Source organism: Metopolophium dirhodum, chromosome 8 (assembly GCF_019925205.1).
Source record: "Metopolophium dirhodum isolate CAU chromosome 8, ASM1992520v1, whole genome shotgun sequence".
Classification (NCBI taxonomy): Eukaryota; Metazoa; Arthropoda; class Insecta; order Hemiptera; family Aphididae; genus Metopolophium; species Metopolophium dirhodum.
Window position 1 is genome coordinate 10,467,396 of NC_083567.1, and position 23,643 is coordinate 10,491,038.

At 35.4% G+C, this 23,643-nt stretch overlaps 1 protein-coding gene across 4 annotated transcripts in view; it reads left to right on the forward strand.

Moving 5' to 3' along the window:
* Nucleotides 1–23,643, forward strand: part of LOC132949981 (uncharacterized) — a 103,364-nt gene that overhangs the window by 76,219 nt on the left and 3,502 nt on the right. For 3 of the 4 annotated variants that reach the window (XM_061021136.1, XM_061021140.1, XM_061021137.1), the window contains 4 exons: nucleotides 8,494–8,586; nucleotides 12,944–13,676; nucleotides 13,864–14,274; nucleotides 14,939–15,314. In XM_061021136.1, the coding sequence (XP_060877119.1) occupies nucleotides 12,981–13,676; nucleotides 13,864–14,274; nucleotides 14,939–15,314 (1,483 nt within the window). In that variant the 5' untranslated portion in view covers nucleotides 8,494–8,586; nucleotides 12,944–12,980. Of the gene's footprint in view, nucleotides 1–6,582; nucleotides 6,896–8,493; nucleotides 8,587–12,943; nucleotides 13,677–13,863; nucleotides 14,275–14,938; nucleotides 15,315–23,643 lie in introns of those variants that run through there. The other variant, XM_061021138.1, reaches the window with a different exon arrangement.

The following is a 23,643-nucleotide window of genomic DNA, read 5'->3' on the forward strand; positions in this document are numbered from 1 at the left end:
CGCCGTAGCCGTATATTATATTGTATTTATATACGTTTTCCACCCACTAATTGACACACTCCGTCGCAGTCTCCGGCGCACATACATTTACTATACATTCAACATTGTTGCCAACATCTCCGCCGCTGTTCGATCGCATTTTACCCGACACCGTCTGCCTGTTTCGAAAATGAACCCACTTATCCGCTCCGTATACACTATACAGTGCCGTTCAGAAGCAAAGGGGAGGTGGCAACGGTGCAATTTTACCCCAGTTTCCATTTTAAGGCAATTTCTAAGGGCCACTAAAAAATTCCAGTGTTGATTAAACAATAATAATATATACGATTAGGATTACTCGGCGTTACCCATGATTAGTCATTATAGGGCCGCACTATCGATAAAAATGTTTTATTTCATATGATGAATTACAATAATGCAATTTTATTTCGTTCATGTAATTTGTAATTGCAGTTTTATTCTCAATTATACAGACAGGCTACGTGATCCTAAACAGTGGTTGAATTGAGAAAACATTTGAACGGAGATGCAAAAGCGTAAAAAATAATGTGCACACCTGAATGTTAAAAGGCTTTATTGATGAGAATATAATTAGAAAGGACAGGTACGCATAAATATGTTTTAAAAAGAAGAAGAACTGCGTTCCCATGCACCCCCTAAGTTCAAGTACTGAATTTTAAAATGATAATAATTATAATTTATTATTGTCGCGAATTTAAGAGTGTAAAGACTAATGATAGAAATATTCAAATTTGTTCTAGAAATTTGTTATTATTGTAAGTAATGGCGTAGCATAGAAAAGTCGGACGATGACTAAATTATAGTTAGGTATTACTTATTACACATGTTAAATATTTTCGTTATTACTTTTTACTCATTATTAAGTGGCGTACAGCAGACAGCTAATATAGTTACCAGAGTGTTATTATATTAAAGACTTTATAACTATTTAATTTACATTAAGACCGATATCGTGAGTATAAATTAATTTGCACGGTCAAATTTGCTAACATTTTTCAAATCTCTGCGACTATTTTAAATTTGTACTATCATAATATCGTTCTATCATGATTTAGGGGCCCCAGCCTAACCCTGAAAGACTTGCACGGCTGTTTGGTATTAAGTTAGTATACTAACCGTGGACATACGTCATATCCACTACAGCGACCCTGTGGTAGACTCGGACTTGCGTTGTATATTTTTGTATACTTAGGATGCGCACGCTGGCGTAGTATGGTCGTACCTATTTGAGACCAGATGGTCATATTATTATCGTTTTCATCGTCCATGCGCCGCAGCCCGCAGTGGGGTTTATTTACGCGTGTAAATGTGTAATTCCCGAGGAAAATAATTACGTGTATTCTCGGCGGTGTTTATACTACACATGGTAATACCTAAGCATCATACCTAGCCACATAGATATTATATTCCATGTTCGCTGTAGAACGGTCCGCGGAAAAAATCCCGTGTCGGGCGGAGATCTATTGGTTTTGTATTCGGATCGATCGAATATCGTCGTCGTGAAACGCTCGCAGCGGTCGATTAAATCCGGCTGTTCGTCTTGTATCCTATACACGAATTTGTTTTGACCCGCACGAATATAATATAATATGCGCGACGGCGTGTTCACTGCTGTCTGTAGTGATGTATATAGTACGTCATAATATAGACATAGAATAGTTTAGATTATATATATATATATATATATATATATACTTGCTACAGTCTTAATACGGTATGTGTATTGTGTACATACTTGAAATCGTTTTTGTTGCAAAACTTTTTTGGGTGGACATGATTTTGATTATGATTTTTCTCGGTCGCCCCTCACGTGTAGAGTTTTGACCATAAATCATTTCCCATATCATCTATACATGTATAACAATTTGTTATGAGTCTTATATTTTTTGGAATCACTCCAGATATTTATTTGATACTCGCAGAGTTTCCGTTCATAAAAGTCTTAAAGGGTCCATATAACATTTTTTTTTTTTTAAGAAACTTTCTTTTCTGAAGAAAAGTAACCAACCACCGACGACGACAAAACTTTGACCCACGCTAATAGTAAAAAATTGACAAAACTTGTACAAAAATCGTCGTCCTAAAATATATTTTTCGTCAGCACGTGACGCTTTGTAAATTATTCTTGACTCCTATACTGACAGTATTAGTATGTTATCGAATGTTTCAAAAACACCAGCGTCCCGCAGTAGTTGTGGTCGCGGTGCGCGTATAGAGTAACTCTATTGTATACAGAGACCCGGTAATTGGAAAATAATTACCAACTTCATACATTAGTAAAGGACACATATTTTTCTTTTATGAAATCTAGCTATTGACATTCAGTTTCAAGCACGTTATTTTTCTGTTAGAATAAATATGTTGGATTAAAAAACACTAGTTTGCTACTTTGAATTGTTTTCTGTTACCACATTATTAATACATAATAATATATATTATAGGTAGGCACATAGGTATTACTGTACTATATACGTCTATAATACTACAATTTCTACTCAAAAATTGAAAAACTAATTTACAGTGAAACTCGTTTTCAACTTAAAATTCTCAATAGGAGACTCTTGAGTTATATCCGGTAGTTAATCGTATAAAATACAATATCGTGTATACGTATACATAAGATAATTTTGAACGCGTGTATAGAGGATTTATTTCTGAGGCTATAATATAATGTATGATTATGAAATTACTGTGGATTAAAACGTTACAACATTCTGTGGTTTGTTAGAACCCTCCGTGCGTTTATACATGGGTAGTAGCAGGTACCTGTCTTGTGTAATATGTCTTTTTACTGCCTGTGCGCAGATCCATTATACTTGAACACAAAATTAAACTGTATAGTGTATATACCCATAACTCACTATTACTTGCAGTGATTCGTGCAACTTCAGTAAGTGCCTGCGCGTATACCTATGGGTAAACTTTCCCCGGTTCGTTCTGATGTGCCACAAACGAAGCGCTTAACTCGGCACCGCATAGCTGGCGGTTTACCGGGTAAAAAAAATGTATTCGGCTTATCAGGCTCGAGGGTCGCAAAGTTTACGGCTTCCTGCTTTCAATGTGTACAAAACAGTATAACTCACCTGCAACGTGTCGCACAGGTGGTGTTCCTGCAGCGTACGGAAATTATTATTCGGCACAAAATCGATATTTCCGCTTTATCTTCGCCGCTAAACATGTAATAGATTATACCTGTGTGTGTGTGTGACCGTGTACGTGCCATACCGCGCCGCAACCGAAATCTTATATCCGTTGTAAAACTACCGGGCTTTTGGACGGATATCCCTGCAGTCCCAAGAAACGTAATAATAATAATAATGAATAATGATAACGGGCAGTTCGTCCTCACTCCTCAGCAACCCCAAGACCGTGGTTACGTTTTGACCGACGCCTGTGGTGTACTCATCATCCACTGCCTCAGCTTTACGCGGGCTTGGCACGACTTTACTACAGTTACATATTATATACGTACATGATATGCACTTGTTATATACATTGATCCAGGTACAAATGATGTTGTCTAGAGACCCCGGACTGGTGTTTCCATCACATTTTTGGTTTTAATGCTCAGTATTACGATGTTCATCGTTTGCGAATAAAAGGCGTTTACTGAAATTATATTTTGATGACAAAACACTATATGTGTCTATTATAATTTTATTATAATATCCTGCAAGTCGTTTAGGACTTTAGGAAGTATACTCGTATGCTATTGCTATACACACATACATTTATAATCTCGGTTACGCCTTAGTGTAAATATTACTAATCGCGCTGCACTTTAAATGTACCATACATAATTATACTACCCTTTGACTTTTCGCCGTTTATAAATTATTATATTATATAATAAACAAATATTATACGTAATAACTTATAAGATTTGTTTCCGTTGGAAGTCGTAAATACAACATTTTATATTCATCGAATATTGCCGCGTTTTCTATGAATATTTATCGAACCGTTAAAGATAAACTTAAAAAGTCCGATTATACACGGATATAAAATAATTTTAATGCCGTTATAAAATAAATCTTCAAAATCGCCCACGTCAACCTTAGAAAACAAACGTCACCACCCCCTCCCCCTCACTTTCCCGAACGACAACCGCCGATTAAAAAGTCAGAACGGCGATTTAGAAACGTCCTCGCGTCAGCAGACTTGAGTTATTATAGCGTCGAATAAAAACTTAAACTCTCGGCTGTGTGTGTTGCGTACGTTACGCTTTACGCGCGGCGTCCTCTTAATATAAGTCTCGGCCGAGTATTAATTAGCCGATTGCAGCGGACGCGGGTCGAACACGTCGAATTTAATAACTAACATGGTGTGACTCTTTGGTTTTCGCATCCGTCCGGACGTGGCGCCATATTACAGTGGAAGTTTCATCCTCGTATACAGTGACAGAGACACGACCTATGTGTTTCGACGACCACATCGTCTTGTGTTATACAATGTCAATAATAGTACACCGCGTGTCCACAAAAACTGTGTACCTACACTGTACCTATAACTCGATTACTTGTATTACGCACCGCGCGGCTAATTGAAAGTATATTTTCCGTGTATCATCGTTGTTTTGTACCGCGCGCACACGGCAGACCTAAATTTATATATTATATGCATCAATTCTCATTCACTTGCAACTTACTATTGGCTTACACGAGGAAAAACTCTGCGTGTATCGATATCCAGTGTGCTACCCGTTATACATAACTTATCGGTTACGTATACATTGTATTGTGGTGTGTGGTACGGGTTGGTGTCGAGGAAAAACAAACGGATTAAATATGTATACAAGGGCGGTGGCTCTTGTGGGTAGAATGAGAATTCAATTCAGGCCTGGGAATCCGGAATTCTTTCGAGGTCATTTAATATGCTCTCAAAAGATAATCGGTTTTTTCCTCCTTGTTGCAGAGCCAAGTATAAAATCTATAATTCTGGGGAGAGTCCCAATGGATTAACAAAACATCGTGAACGTCGGCCGTATAGAGAATATGATAGTATATTTTTAATTACGTTGGCACGTTGCAGTCTATTATTATCATTTTATATATTTATAAAAAAAGTTTGTATTATCGTTAACAATAAGTATAAGATCTAAAAAACATCTAGATAACTTTTATATTCGTTGAAGTATAACTAGGGTCCTATCGTCCGGGGAAGTAGGTAATAAGAAACTAATTCCGCTGACGTGCGTCATAGGTTCTAGCAGAGAAAAATAACAGGCAATAACAACAAAAAAGGACTGTCGTAAAGCAAAATATTTTACATTATTAATATTTAATAATATCTGAGAGACGTTACACGAGTTAGTCTAACTTATTAAAGTTAAATGAAAAGTTATAATCAAATACTTAACAATTACTCTGGCTTAATACTTCATAAACTTACTCGAAAGTAGAAAATTTATTAAGCTCTAATAATATCACTTTTCATAGCCGTAGCTCTAAAAAAAAGTAATATTTAACAGTGGTTATTTTTTTTAAATAAAATTAGTAATAACAGTGATAAATGATAATTAGATACAGTCAAACTTAGTTAACTCGAAATTGAAGGGACCTGAGTAAAAGTTCGAGGTATCGACGATTTCGAGTTAAATAAGTTCGAGATAACCAAGTTCGACTGTATTATAATATTATTTATAGTGCATTCATGACTGGTGCGAGACGAGAAAATAATAATATAAAAATTTGAGACTTCTCAGTTACGGGCGGCGTGTACGACACATAGGCGCACAGCTGTATACGCTCACAAACACTGTACCTATGTGTCCACAACCTTGTCCAACTTTCTGGTACTTACTACATCGGCGTTCGTGTCACAAATTCTTGGGCGATCAGATCGAAAGCTGCACAGAATAATATGACACAGTGGCGAGACGAATGTAATAAGATCTTTTTTTCGGTGGAATTCGATAGAGGTACAAGTGTACAACGGGTAGAAGTTATAGTATAGAGACGAATAAAACGTTTGCTACGCGTGGGTAATAATTTTGGTTCTTTTTTCATATAAATGTATATAGATAGATAGATAAGGTAATTTTTTGGTCGAAAAACAATTCATACAATTTTAAATATTAATAATTGTTATAATTCGGACTGATATACCACCGAGGCACATATTGCTTTGTATCGGAGAAATTGGGAAAACTGCAGAGCTTATAAATGTACAAACCATATTAATTGCATTATAGTTGTCTGTATTTTATGTGAGACGTACAGTTTAATATTTCAACTGGGACGTTTTCTAAGAGATCTAACTCTATTTTGGAAAAGTATCAGCTTGTTGAAGGGATGATTAAATAATGTCGTGTAGTGTAGGTTCTTGGCTAGAATTCGGTAAAATTTGACTTGTCGCGTGGTCGTCTGCCCGCGCTTTCGATTCTCGCGGCCCCGAAGACACGGCAATATCGTTAGATCTGTGTATAATAATATTATTATTATCGCAATGCACAAACTCGAGATGTGCATTCTTACTGCACGCGCGCGGTGTGCAGGTACCCCGCCGCCGAATGTCGGCCGTCGTGTACCGCGCAGAACAGGTTCAGTCAGTGCGCGTCGGTCGACGGAGTAGCAGCGACGAGAACGTGCGGCGACGATCACTAATACACACCCGCTCGCTCGCTCGTTGGCCGTTATTTCCTCGACGGTTGTGCGAGCGTGTGCCGGTCCGTCGGTCGTGTGTCTGTTGTATAAATTATTTTAACATAATATTATAATAATATTATTACCGTTGCCGTTATTACTGACGCGTCGTGTTTCGTCGTACGTTGCGGTCCGCCGAATTTTGGAAGCTCGTACGTGCGTGCGCTTACAAGCGGAATTCGAAATAAGTCCGTCTCGGTCGTATAGACGACGCGTACAATACCAAATAGGTAAAATCTTTTATAAAATAATAATCATGTATGAATCATATTTTGGACATTCGGGGTCCCCGGCCCCCCATACATTTTTTTCAACCAAAAATAGAAAAAAAAATTATTATTCGATGTAATACTTCCTATTATAGGAATACAATGTGTTGCATCGACTCGCACATCTACAATCTATACACATCTATTTTCAATGTATAGGTATAATCGTCTACGACTGTAAATATTAACTACAAATGACAGATAATTTACTTCAAGAATGGGAAGCAAGAGGAAGGTTTTCGTTAATATCTAATAAAAAATTAAAAATATTTCGCTTGAAATAAAGATATTTAGTTACCTGCAATTATTTTGATGTGGAATTTTACAGACAGGTGTACCTAATTAATTTGTAATTAATTGTTCTATAATTTGAATGTAAAAATTGTAATTTAACTCGAAATATTTATTGAAAAACAAAAATGTTGTCGTAACCTGAATAGTTATTTTATTGGGTCCTTTGTAATGTTTGCGGACTGGGCCTTTTTCCTTAAATCCGTTATTGCAACGACTCCACGCCTTGATCTGTAATTGAAACACCGATTGCGGTCCTCGTTAACTGGTCGCTAAAATGTCATCGTTTTATATTTCCGCGGGAAAAATTTGCCTTTTATATTGCGGATATATAATATTTTTATTATCATTGACCATTCGTACAAAATATAACGGTGGTGATTTCATGTGACGATAATAACGCGGTGTGTACCAAGGTTTAATAGATGATAATAATATTACCTATGAACCTTGGGTATGTAGAACGTCATGTTATAAAACATGGAGTTTACTTTTACGACCGACGTGCGGATTTCATCCGGAACGACGAGAGCTGTGAAGTCTCGGAAGTCTGTTCACTGCAGTACCATCTTGCTCCTTTTAAAATAGTAATCTATATAACTCCTTGTAAATTACTAAATTAGGTGTACACTTTTACAACACGGGCAAACGGGAAAAAAACGTATTTCGTAATTAAATAATTTCAGTTTTATCGCCCGGGTTTTTTCCCCTCCACCACCCCTCCACCATTGATAGAGTAAAATATAAAACGATCATCTTTCTCGGTAAAGCGATTTCCTCTCCGCCCCGTACAGCCACCGCAGGAGTTGATTGCGCGTCATTACAATCTGAATAATCAATTTTTGTTGTCATTATATTTTTATGAAATACTGAAAAATGTATTTTATGTTTTTAATCATACTCTACTACTCGCAGGTCGCGGCACTCGGCACACTGTACCTACACTTACTCTGTGTGTATACTGTATACCTCTATAATACACTCGTTCCATATTTTTTTTCACACTGTTTACGCGTCCCTCAAGTGGCCACATCCGCATTTTCACACTCATACGCGAGTAATAATTTTTTATAATCGATTAATGTGCGTATAGTATATTATAATATTATTATGTGTCGCGTCACTATTTGTCATACTATTGCGTAATAACCGCCGTTGGAAATTCCACCGGAGATAATGCCCTTTTTTCTTCTCAGTGTCATATGATGCGTTGTATACAATGAATAAAATGTTGTTCTGACGCCATCATTTGTTTTTACGTGTTTCAGGAGTATGGAACTTTACGAGATCGGTTGGCAAGGAGTGGGCGCCGTCACCATTAGATCGTTGGATCGCAGCCACCGGCTTTGAGACGTGTTGACGTAAGTGCGCGAAACCGCAAGGTTTTTTTTTTAATATCTATTTGGACCATTTCTAAGATCCCAATTAATATCTGTATGAACTCGATATTATAATTTATTATGACGTTTGAACGATTCTTAATGACACGACTGACAAATCGTATGCGATTATACAACGACATGATTATAATACAAGTGTGTGATTTCTATATGTTCTCTTTAAAATTTAATATAATATAACTACATTGCTATACAAATGGTATAACCCTTAGTCCCCGCCACTGCACAGATTTGCATTGCAGTTTTCTGTTTGATTTCTTTATGCATATAAATGTTGTACTTTATTTACCTACAGCCTACAGGCAATTTTAATCACGTCAATTATTACAGTTTTATCGCTGATGATAATGAATGTATCGCACCTATTTTTTTTTTAAATAAAATAATAATACTTATAGTTGAAAAGTATAAACAAATAAACAGTTTTTATAAAATATATTTTTCATACAATTATCCCAAATAAAAATTTAAAATATATTTGTTGAATCATCCTAAAAATATTCGGTCCCATACATTTGAATTAAATATAATTGAAAAATGTTCAATATATAATATTTAGAAATCATTTTTAAAAATATAGCTTTGTTCCTGTAAAATTTATTTTTTAATAGATAGATAAAATTATTTCAAATTTTTACCATTTTGTTTGCCTTGTGGATTTTCAACTATTTTTAACTGCAGATTTAATATTATTACGGTTTTCAGTTTTAAAAGCATCATTACAATTTCTATTTAATATCTTCATCTTTAGACCATAACGCTTATAAGGAATCTAAATACCATACAATAATTTTCTGTACCCATACACACGTAGTACTACCAAAAGCACATCAACAGAAACATTTTCTCGACGTCATATTTTGTAAGATTTGTCGTCGACTTTAGTAATTTGGGGTTTCGTCAATTGCGCCGAATTTGGGACACTACCTGTATAGTATACATCTATTGCGCTGGTATTAAAAATGTTATATCAAAAAGTAAATTTAAATAAAAATAATTTACATACATATATGACATACAAATTTATCTTTCTGATGAAGTGTCTTAAATCTTAATCTCAATCTAAAAAAATTTAATTAAAATTAGAAAATGTAGATATAAAAATAGATTTATATTTAATTACCTTATATTCATTTTTTGTAGTGGTAGCTTATCCGTTGTACAATTTCCATTTAAATACTTGGATATATTATCTTCAACTATGGTTTGTTATTTTTTATTCTTATTTTCTTTCTCGACGCTATTTATTTTTATGTATGATTAAAGTTGAATAATATTTAAAACTTCATAAAAAAAAACAAAAATGTTTGGATGTGGTGAGTAAAAATATTTCCCAAATGCTAAGTGAAACGACTCACAGGCATTTGCCGTTCTTTCGCCTGATCAGTTACACGATGCCCAAAGATACGGTGGGAAAGTTGCATCTTCCCCATTATATATATTTAACTGTGAACGCAAATGTTAAATTAACGGCCTTAATATATTGATCACACTGCCTTATGTAAGTCACCCCCCCCCCCCACACACACACACACACGCATACATCTAATGTACCAGGAATCATTAATTATTTTTAAAAAATGGTAAAAACAAATAAATGGATTCGTTTGGAACTTATTTTGATGTGCCCGTTGTTTTATTATATATAGTACCTTTAACATGTATGGCGTACATATTATACACGTATAAATGTAAAATTATAGTGTTTTTTTTTTCGATCGTATTTTAAATCTCCGCGTTATTAATTACTACAAAATAAAATAAAAAAAATTTTAACGTCGTTAGCCGGCAAATGTGAAATGATTCATATATTTTAATACAATACGAACCTCTCCGTGTCTGATCCTCTGCAGCTTTAGAATAAAAACACAATTAACATTTAATAATAATTATTATGGACATCGCACAAAAAAAAAACCTTGTTCAATTTAAATGAAGATTCATTGAACTGTATAGGGTGCATATTAAAAAGGTACCTACATGATTTTTTTGATTTTTTTTTATGCAGATGAACAATATTTATAACTGGCAACTGCATATTTATACATATTGTATATTTAGTGCGCATGTTTAGTATAATTATTTAATGGCCTCATTTCATTCCTAATACGTGTAAACTTTTTTATGTTTATATTATTTACATACAGTTTTAAAATTTATATATTTTTAATTTCCATCGTTGATTTCATAATGGTCAATCAAATATTATAAAATCAATGGTTACCATAAACTATTACTGTTTTCATTTATTTGACAATCGCTACTCCGGCGACCTAATTGCAGAATTATGCCAATGCCATCAAGAATATATTTTTATTGAACGAATATGAAATGATTAAAACAAATACATTAAACAGTAGGGAAATGAGTCATAATTTTGTACGCAAGAGTTATTATTAAAAATTTCATCATGTGTAACGTAATTTTAAAAATCGACGTACCCGATATGCCGCTATTTTGTATATTATTATTACTAATACTATGTTTAATGTATGCAAATTAAATACTTAATACTTCAAACAAATTTAGATTACAGACGAATGGGTTATAGATGAAACAATATTTAAAATGTAATTAATCATTTATTTAACCACCCATAATAAATCAAGTTATCCATTTGAATGTATCATTGTTGTTATTGGTAATTCATTAGATATATATAAGCTATATGAATGATATTTTTAACTATTTTTCTATGTTTATTGTAACTTTATATTATGTTGTTTGTTTTTCGTGTGTAAAACAAACTTGCTTACTCTTTTTATTCTTCTTCCAATTTTTTTTTGTTTTTGTAAAATCGCAAATTTCAATTTAAATAAATTACCATTGCCTACATTCGTTTTATAAACGCAAACTTTAATAATAATCGGTGAATGTGATAAATGTTTTATTTGTATTACATTTACATCATTTTTTTCCCCTCCACAGGTGCATGGATTTGTTACCAAAACTCAAAAATTATTATTATTTACTCAAAACTACACATTTACTTAGAAATCGAATAAACATGTGTGAGTTTTAGTTTTTCATACATTATTGTATGATTTTTGATTTGAATTGAATCGCGAATGAACTATATTCACTATAATCCGTTGGGAATTTTCAACGTATAATATGCAAACATTGGGACACGTATGAATCTAAAAATGTATAGGTACACCGCGTATATCCACGCGTGTAGACTGTAGATATACTTAAACATTTCCTCGTACTGGAAATACTAATCGTCCAAACTGTATTCTTCTTATTTTCCGACACTGAATTAATACAATAAATACATTCATTAAGTTGTAACTTGTGTTAATCAATCATCCCAAACTCGGTTCACTTCACTTTTGAAACTCGTAGAATACATCATAATATAAAATTAATTTGATTTACACAAATATTAAAGTCGCGCAAAATGAATAGAATTTCCGTTTTGAGTTTAAATATTCTCTGACGACAACTTAAAGTACATTAGTATTTTGTTTTTGATACAATACAGTGAGCGCACTTCTAATGATGAACTTACTAAAGCATTCGGCTACGTGTTTTGTAGTATGACGACGTGTCCTCGTACTCATTTATTTGTTGTTAAGTACTTAAATATATATCTTATAAGGTTTGCATATATACACGGTGGTCCACCCGGTAGATATACCTATTAAATATATATAATATATAATTTATGTTAAAATTATTCAATGTTTTTGGTTGGTTTAAGAAATTGAAATAATCCCGCGTACGTGTCGTCACGTATTCACGTCAATGCCGTTAAAAACGATTATATGTCTTATTCTTGGATTTAAAATATACATCTTCGTAATCTTTGTTATAGGGGGATGGAGTGGCCGACCCGAGTTCGATACCTCGGTCGCGGGCGGCATTTTTCTTCGGGCAAGGTCACGGTGACCAGAGAACAAGTGCCGCCATCCCCCACCCGGGCATGGCAGATACCTACGGGTGCCTAAATTAAAAATTCTGCCAAAACAAACACACACGTGTAAACTAATCTACAGTACCCTCCCCTACAGTACCTCAGGCTAATGATTTATTATTCGAAGCCTTAACCCTAATAAAAAAAAAAAATTTTGTTATAGACGTTCTACTCACGATAACTCTAAAAAAAAAAATTTTAACTTGAAACTATTATTACTTAGGTACCTATATTGCTTGTGACTTGTTGACTAGAACTCCTAATTCATTTTTTCATTGCCCCCCCTTCCCCAATTTGTATTCACCTAGAGAGACAGTCCATAGTATAGTTGAAAAATAAATTAATTTTATAATAATGTTTTGATTGATTTTTTTTTCCCGGTTTGTCTTCGATGCACAGGTCGTCATACACGGGTGCCAGCTGTTATGCGTAAGCAATGATCGGCCTCTATACACTGATAGCGCTGCTGCTGTGGGCGTCCATCGCGTCGCACTCGGCATCCGAATTGGACTGGGTCACCGTGTGCAACCAGCAGACGTGCCGGTGCAAATGGGTCAGTGGCCAGAAGATGGCCGAGTGCATCAATTCGAGCCTCACCGGCATACCCAAGACCCTAAGCAACGAAGTGCAGGTGCTTGACCTGACCAACAACAAAATACTGGAGATAAATAAGGACGCGTTCCGAGAGGTGGGCCTGATCAACCTGCACAAGCTGATCGCCCGCAATTGTTCCATCGAGCTGGTCGACAAAGACGCATTCCGTGGCCTGGAAATACTAATCGAGCTGGACCTATCTAACAACAACATTCACGTGCTACACCCGACCACGTTCCGGGACCCATTCCGGTTGCGCAAGATCTACCTAAACCACAATCACATACAGCGGCTGCGGAACGGTCTGTTCAGCAACATGTCGTTCCTGCAGACGGTCGAGCTTAATTCGTGCCTAATTACGGACATTGAGCCCAAGACATTCTACAACATCACCAAGTTTAATAGTCTGGAGCTGAGCGGCAACCAGTTGGCAAACATTAAGGCCGAGGTCCTGTATTCCGTGCCGAGTCTGATGAACTTGGGAATCACCAACAACCCGTGGCGATGTGACTGCAAGCTTAGGCCGTTCATGAACTTGGTTTGTATATTGTACACTATATACGCGTTACTGCTTGTATTAATACAATTTGAAGTACCGTAAACTAAAAAAACGGACTGATCATTTTTAAATTTTTTGCAAAAATCTATAAAAGTTTTTTTAGTTATTATATCTAGTCTAAAATTCAAAAAGTACAATTTTTACTGATTCTTTTATATGTCTGCAGGTCATGAACAAAAATCTCTACATCAAAACAGCGTCGTGCACCGAACCACCAAGACTACTGAACAAGCTGTGGGGCGACATCAAACCTGACGACTTTGCATGCCAGCCAATCATCCAGTATCCCGCGCAGAGTTCCACGTTCCAGCTGGATGACGACGAGCTGATGACGATCGGTTGCAAGATATACGGAGAGCCTATGCCCAGCGTCCAGTGGGTGTTCAACAACCGGCCCATATCGAATTATTCGCACGGTGATTACAAATTCACGGTATACGAAAGCGTGGACAACACCATGGCCAAGTGGATCAACCTGACCGTGTCCCGGTCCCGGTTGATTGGGAAGTCCGAATTCAAATGCATCGCGCAGAACCCCGCCGGGTTGGAAGAGCGAAAAATCACCGTCATCGTTCAGGTACCTATATATGCTGTCAATCCCTTCTCCCGCCACTGGAATCGTTACTACGATAAACTATGGTGTCATACTATTGCCTGCAGTTTGTGCGCGGGTACTTATTTTACCCTAAAACTGCCATAGGTCATTTGAGCGGGCGAATTTAATAGTTCCCAAAAACTTAATAATTATGGACAAATATGTTGTAATGACAATTGAAATGCTTAATAACTAAACATAGGTATACCTACGAAACGAATTATACACATAATGTATGCGTCGTACACTCGTACAATATAAATATGATAAATGTAGAGGAAATTAAAGGCCATAAACATAAACTAATTTGAAATTTTTTTATCGCGCTCATTTAAGCCGTCGAACTTATCTCCCTGGATAAAACAACTACCTATCATATCTCAGATTGGTCATTTAATCCAATCTCTCAATCATAATATCGTATGGGTCATAATTTATCTAAACATCGCTCCAATGCGTGTAAAATTATATATACGAATGGGGAAAGGGTTCAGGTATTTCGGGTTGCTACGATGGATTCTAGACGAAAAAGTAAAAGTACATTCCTTACGTTTTAGTCGCATATCATATGATAATAATTATATTATTATAACTGTTGTTATTATTGCACGACGTATTTATAACCTTTTAACCTTACCGTTTACAGGGCAGCGGTAGCAAGGGCATCCTGGGTAGTACGGTCAGCGTGAAAGAATCGCTGCCCATCATCATCGGCCTGGTGGCTGGCATTTTCATCATAATTCTGTTGTTGATCGTTTGCTGTCTGTGCTGTTACCGGCGCCGACCGGCAGGCGGCGGTGTGCTGTCGAAGAAATCACACGCCAACGGTTTTTCCAACGGCGACGTGCCCAATCATCACAACCACGTCACGTCGCTAGTGTCCGAACCGTCTGAACAGCAAAAGAGCCTTTTGGCCGTCGTGAACCCGGTTCAAAAGCCGCCCAGGAGATATGAATCGTCGCCGACTGGCACCGAAATGACCGAACTGAAGAGGAATTTACTGGACGAGACGTCCGTCAGTGGTCAGTACCTACCTTTACGCATCGTAATCGTGTTATAATATATTATTATATTTTCAACAGGGATAGAAAATGTTTTTAAGTTTTAGGTTTTTCATCTTAGCTGATGTATGTACAATATCGTTTTTCTTTAACATTTTGAAAACCTAATTTTTATAACAATACCTATATATTAACTTAGAGTGTATGTGTTTACCGAATTAGAGAATTTCTTTTTTTTTAAATTGCTTCAATAGTACAATTAAAAAAACACATTCAAATTAAATATAATAATAATACCTACTTATAGGTACTTTAAATTAATTTTTCTCAAATTTTAAATATAATTTGTTTAAAATTAAAATGCCTTTGAATTTTAAAAGTTAATTTGTATATTAAAATATACTATAAAAAAAAAAAAGTAGTTCTAAATTATAAAGTTTAACTAAAGAAAATAATTAAAATTTAAAATTATAGTATTATGACATCTAGGTAGATAGATACAGTACTTAATACAATAATACTTATGCAAAATTTATTTCCAGTTTTATTTCTGTTCTATTTAATTTGATTTCGCTTAAAAACATTTTCCATCCCTGGTATTTTTGGAGAGAATAACCTCAACAAAACGCATCATTGCCTCATTACAATTGCTATGTCGTGATCTTTATCATCATTCCAAAAAACTATCGATTATCGATCGCTGTGTGTTTACGTCTTCGCGGCATGCCACGTCGCTGTCCCGTGTGTGCGGCACAACCCGAAAAGGTGAACCGAACCGTTCGTGCCCAGCGATGTGGTTTTCATACAGAGTATAATAATAGTTTGGAACGGCTTTTCTTTGGCCGGCTCGATGTCATAAGCTCACGGGATATGCGGGATAATATATGTCAAGGCTTTTTCTGCGACTACAACAAAGGGATTAATTTATTTCCCATCAAAGACCTTTTTTTCTTAATAAACTCAGTATTAATATTTTTTTAATTTAATTATCATCAAATGGCTTGGGTGGACGGAAATCAATATATTAAAGAAGATATAGACAAGTTCAAAATGTTATAAATATTTTTTTATAAAATATCACCATCAAATTCTATATTATGATGACATTAATTTTATTACAGCACTCTTTTAGAGAGAAGGGCACATTTTTTTGTTTTGCCTAGCCCTCAAATAAGGTTTACACACCCCTGTGCTCGATGTTTGAATTTTGCAGCTATATATTATATCACACTATTATACTAATTACCAATCTCGTTCGTTTTTATTATATGATAATGATCGATTCGTATATTGTATAATAACATGATTCTTCACTCTTATCTCCGATCGATTAATTACTTGAGTAGGTACATTATGTCCTTTAAACGGTGGCTTGTACGTTGTTTTCCGATTTCCCGTGGAAAACCACGCCGAGTGGCAATTGGGGCCAATCAGAACCGAGTGGCAATTGGAGCCAATCAGAGCCAAGTGGTTCGAATCAGTGTGCCCTGCACAATTATGCAAAGTACGACATCCATGACCCGTAGTATATTATGTTTAAAGTTGGTGGCCGGGCTGGATCATTGCAAAATATATTAATTCTACTTATTATTATTACTGCTTAGCATTATTCGACTCGTTTCGTCCCGAGCGAGAGAAGACTCACAATACCCCCCACGTTTATTATTTCCAACGCACTACCGATGATGTATCATTGTAATGATTCGAACGCAATATAACGTACGAGAATGACATAATAATATATTGTTATAGGTTATATTAAGGTACCTATATACGTATATTATTTATTAGTATTATACTTTTACTATAATAATATATGCACACGCGTCACATGATATCGATATGCATAATATAGAAATCGAGTTTATAAATGAATCTCGAAAACAAAAATGACGCAAAGAAATCCGAGTATGTAGGAAGGTTGTTATATCGGAGGGGTATACCTTCCATATACAGGCCACATTCGGCGCGCCGCTGAAATTCAATATCCGTTTAATTTTGCGCCGCTGCTGTTTACACGCAATCTATGCAACTATATTGCAGGTCGGGCGCGTGCGTGTGTGCTTTCTTTTACGAGTATTTTTATTTTTACAAAACCAAACACGAAATTCGTTTCGCCTATTTAAACATTTATAATATTATTATCATCACAATATAATATAATGTTATATATTATTATTATTATTATTATTACTATCGTCGCGTGTTCGTGTAGTTTTACCGTGGCCGACTAGCACAATATAATATACATTTACCACACACGCACGCGCCCGTGTCGTGTACTTATTGTACGCCAAGTTGTAAAAAAGAATTAATGAAATTAATATTGTCGTTTGCTCGTCGACCTGGTGCTGCGGTGGTTGGTGGTGGTGTATCGTTCGCGTCACCCACCTGCTGCAGCAGTGAATCGTCGTGGTGAAGAGTGAACCGGCACACGACCACCCTACACCTTCGACGGATCTCCGCGGCGAGGAAGGCGGTGGCGGCGGCGATGATAAAAAAAAAGTCCCACTTTCGGGGACGATAGGTAAAGACAAAAGACGACGGCGACCTCATCGTCGCGTCTCTGCTTAAAGACACAGTATTAGTGTACAATCTTAAGCAGTCCGTGGTGCACGTTTGTTTAGAATAATATATATAATGCCAATGACAATAATAATAATATTTTATTATTTATGTATATAGGTAGTCTTTGTATACATAGACAATATAGAATGAATATAGGCCATCTCTAGAATATACCTTTGGGGTAGCGTTCCTGAAGTTTCGATATATATGCCCCATCGATAACACTGTTACTAGTTTAGTGGTGTAACCAGCAGGCTGTAATATAGGTAACCATTCTGACTTAGTAACTTACCACTGTTTACTGATAATTGCTATTAAATATATAGTAGCAACTAAGAATATTTTGATTTCGCCAACCACGATCTACCGGAAAATTTCCATAGTTGGGCAGATCTCAACTTTTGGACAACACAACTGACGACGCAGTTGTGAACCCGGCTTAAATGTATTTTTTTAAATAATGAATGACTTGTTTATTATGGTTAGAAAAATATATTACCCTTAGCTTATCATTCGGGAATGCTCAGGAATGCCTATCCATTCTATATTATCTATGTTTGTATTCTATTATCATTAACACTGTTTTACAAAGTCTTCCCCGCCACCCCTCCTCGTATCCAAACGTATTTGTTTGAAAATAGACTACATTCTTACGGATATAAGCCTCGCAGATTTGAGCAAAAATCAAAAATCTATAATTTATGGACGTACAATAATGTAGAACATTGGATTCCGATATTAATATAATTCAACTTTGTTCTGTAAATACGCTGAAACATAACCTAACTATTATTGTATCGTTAATTGGTTTTTAGATTCTGAGCGACGCACAAGGAATGTATTTGCCGCGTCTTGTATACATATATTTTAATTGTTATTGTTTACATTCCCCGGTAAGAAGTGATCAAAAAGTTTCTGGAGATCGAAAATAGAGAGATGGGGTAGTCACTAGTCGTAATTGAATTTCAGATTTTATAAGTGCAAGGAACTATTACCGAAAACCGTCGACGTTTTTCGTAAAGAATGTTGCAATCGTCGTGTTTTTGGAGAAACGTCGGCAAGCTGCGGGGTCATGTCTCATGAAAAAAATTTTAACTCGCTTTATATATCAGTGTGTATCACCACGGTCATTCCCGATTATGTAGGTCATAATATACTTATGTAGTAATGTGTGTGTCGCATGTGGAATGATATGTGAGTAATCTTATATAATCTTACCCCTGCGGCCCTGCACCGGGTCGTGGCGTTGGATGTATATGCGTTATTAAATATTGGACATGCGCGAGTTTAGTTATGGTGGTCGAAAGACATTTCCGACGTGTACAAACAAGCTATTTTGTGTATAAATAAAATGTGATGTCTCCGTAGTTGCATGTAGGTAACAATGTATAAATGCAGTATTCAGAGAGTTTGAAAAGTGTGTGGCACCACCGTTGTCAAACACAGATAAAACGACTCCGGCGCGTACGGGTGCGTCTCGGTATATTTTGCGGATTTCGAGGATAACATTATTATTATTTATCAATAAAATTTTTTATTTAATCAATTAACCGTTTAAACGCGCCATAACGTTTTTTGCAAAAAATACATATTTATGTTTAAACATAAATAAATATCTTCTTCTTGTTAATTATCGGAGGTTGGTGTTCTAGGAATATGTCTTATGATGGTATAAGCGTGGTTTTAGCCAATAGGTTTGGCTGTTTTCTCTCCGGTTTTATATAATTGAGAGCTCCTTGCGTCGTATTTGGGTACTTAATCGTGGAAGTTTTTGTATTGGTTAATATTATCATATTATACATATATTATTATGTCATAGTATGTGCAGTTGTTATTATTTCGCAATGAGCTTTGAGTGCTGTTCTCGGGACTTTGTTTTGGAGATTCGCAATTTTTAAATTACTAGGCTTGCGTAAGTAAGTTAGTATAGCCGTCTTATGACTGCCGTATAATAATTATATAGGTACGTGCATACAAACAAAAAAACTGATGGAATGAAATAAATTGTCAACATTTCACTGTTATTGTACACCCATCCAAGGTGGCATTCGAGGAGTGGGTGGGCACGACGGCGGACGTGACGGATTATAATTGTTATTATCATAATTATTTTTTTTTTATTAATCCCTACTCGTTCCACGCACACGCAGGTATGGACATTTGTTTCGAGTTGGACATTTTCCGTTCGCTGCACTTTTACCCCGCGACCGGACCGAAACAAATGTGCGCTATAGCATATTGTTATTGTTAGGTACCGACGTACCGTTGTATTTAATAATATAATATTGTAGTAACGGCTGCGCGTCCCGAGATATTATTGTTTTCCGTTCCATTTTCTCTATTGTCTGTTCGGCGTTCGCCGCCGTCGCCTGTTTTACCGTTTCCGTTCAAAGTGCGGCAATATTATACAAACGCCGATAACGCGCCGTTCGTATTGTCCAGAAACACAGACTCGGATCCTAGAGATCGAGATCTAGGTCTATCATAATAATAATAATAATAACAATAATAAAATTATTTAATCACTAATATTTAGCTCTTCGGTGTATCAAACTGCACCGATTGCGCGTATGATGCACGTGGCGAACGAGGTCACGCGCAAACATTATGATATGACTTATCATCCATCGTCTTGGATATTAGACACTAGACAATACAATTGGTACATTTGTATAATGGTTATTAGAACGCACTACGGACTTGGTGGAAAGTGAGTTGTTCAAATCAAATAAGACGATTAAAAAACCAAATCTTTTCAAACGCAGTAGTGCAGCTTACACTGTACCCTATCTACACAGCACAGATGACTGTTTTTGAAACGAGACGAACTGCGTGCGATGTAATATGATTAATTTATCAATATTACACGATATTTTAATGAAAATTGTCGCATTGAACTTACTAAAAAGACCTTTTTTAAGCATTTTTCTGGATATTTAACTAACGGTTTCTTCTGTGATAATATTGTACGCCGAACGCGGTTTGTGCAGAGAACTGCAAACAACCCGATGTATACAATACAGTTTTACCGGTTTCCAGATACATTGCGCTTACTCGTCTTATATACATATATATATATATATATATATATATATATATATATATAATATTTTACACGTCAAAACATAGTAATAAATAATTTATAGTCTAGTCGCGATAACTCGAAGTTGAAAAACAAATAATTCGAATTCATTCGAGAACTAGGCGTACTATTATCTCAAACTATATTAGTAATAATTTGTTCGATCAGTTTTCACTTTTCGTAGATCTCATCTCCGCAGTCAGCACCGGCGGCGGTATGGTTTATTAACGATATTGATGAGTAGGCGGGGGTAGAGGCATTATGCGTTTATAGAACCATTGTACTATTATAGCAATAATTGGTATTATTATTTTATAATTATATCGATAACGACGACGTTTATTACGACCGTATTATTGCCCATAAAAATATAATAATTGAGCGATAATAATATTTCCGATAGGCTTATTTATTGTTCGTCTCAATGACGCGTGGTTTATCCCTACTGTATCATCGACGTATTTATACCATGGGTAACGGATAAATATTAAATACTGGTGCAGAACGCATATTTTGTAAAACTGTAAAAAAAAGACATACATCATCGGTGTAACCAAAATTTTACTAATTATTTGTTGTACATAGTGGAAGTTGTTTAACTCCGGCACTAAGGTCCTTCATATAGGTTTGGTAATCTGATGTCGTGGGTATACAACGTTTGAGCCTTTAGCGGCAACTCTAGTACAAACCACAATACGTGGTTACGTCTTACGTAATACGTGTTCACAAAACATTAAAAGCATTAATTTTAAATTTTCCTGAAAATTCGGGGTTGGCTGCAGCTCTCCAAGCTACGCCACCGCGATATATCAATTAATATTATCAATATAATTTTCAAGACTCCTAGTATGGGATCCGGATTATCAGTTTTCGTTTATTCAGTACCTACTATAAAAGTCCTCTCCCACTGATCACCGTCAAACGATAGACAGAAGGAGAAAGGTAAAATTCATGCGCTTTCGGCGGGTAGGTCAGTTTCGACAAAACTATTGTGCGAAAAAATATATAAAAAATCCTTATATCCCTGCATCGTTCTCCTGCAGTAAAGCCGTGACATAATAATGGGTACAAAATATTATGGTACAATACTACTGCAATATAATAATCGTTGTCATAGTCCGTAGATCACAATAATAATAACAAATAACAATGATGTTATTACCTATATTATATTGTACCGTCTTCCCGCCGTGCCGCCACCCTCCTTCCGAGATCGATTTCGAATTCCTAACCATCTTCAACAGACGTGCCCACCGATTCGTGGAAAAGCTTATATTATTATACGAACGAGCAGTGGCGTGTCGCTTTGTGTTTTACACCGCACGTATGGGTAGTTTCTCTCCGAATTCCATGGAACTAGGTCTCTGGTATTTTTTATTTTTCATTTTTTTCACTGCATTCGGTCGATCGCTGGCTTACATTATTATTATTATTATTATAATATACCTACTCCGACGTTATTATTCAAAAACGCACGAATTTATATTTCGTAGTTTTCTAACGAACACGTCTCTTTCTTATCGAAAATGTCACCGGGGACCACCCACCCTCACCGCTAGTTGTTTACGTGGTACGCGCTTCTATCGTGTCGTGTGTGTGTGTGTGTTTATAGATTTGTTGTATTATTTATTGTTCCCCTCACCCCATTTCGTCGGTTTTTTTCACGTGAATATAATAGGCTCCTCGTCGTGCGTTGGAGTGATTTTGAATAGAAATTATCTTTGTACGACTTCACACGAGATTTGAAATGAATGATTTCACTCTCTTGCGACGACAAAAAATCGTATTTTTAAAATCCCATATACCTACCTTCATTATTATGTTATAATTGAATCGAAAATAATATTATACAACAACAGAACAATATAATTATGAACTTTCGTTATTTATTTTTTTTTATGATAGGATATAAATACTTCGCTATGATCAAATATTCGATTGATTGAGTTTTTTCTCGGAAATCGTATGATATGATAATCGTCAATTAAAACTACATTGTTAAAGGAATTGTGGGGAGGAAAAAATCTCCGGAAACAATATTATCCACACAGCATTTTTCAATGCAAGTAATTGAATAAAATGTATTTATTTAATGTTTTTAAAACGTTTACAACATTATTAATATTTCATTATAATTATATAGACAATTATGGGTAGGTACTTTGGTTTAATAAAAATATCATAAGTAATATTTAAATATTTATAAAAAAAAATATAATACAACTGTTACCTAATTTAATAGTTATTCCATCATAAAAAACACGCAATTTATATAAAACTTTTCGGATGGTCGATAAGTTATACAAAAAATGAATAGTTGAATACAATCAAGAACATTAATTGAAGTCCTCGCGTTATCGTACAATTATTAGGGAAATGGTGTACTAATTTACCTATTATGATTTATTTTATAATTTTATTTTATTTATTGAAATATTTTCAGAGATTTTCATTCCTATTACCTATTATAGTATATGTAGTTGATTTCTTTTGTACGTTCCAACTTCGACATATTGGATACATTGTTTTTTATTTAATGTTTAATGCTCAATAATTATTTTCATGGGAAGGACGGCCGAAGATAGCTCGTATTTTCGCACTAGAAGTAGGTCAAGCCTCTGATTGCATTTAAACAGTTTGAAAACGATATTTAAATAAAATACTGTTGGTAACGTGTTACACTTGGAGCTTATTAAAGAT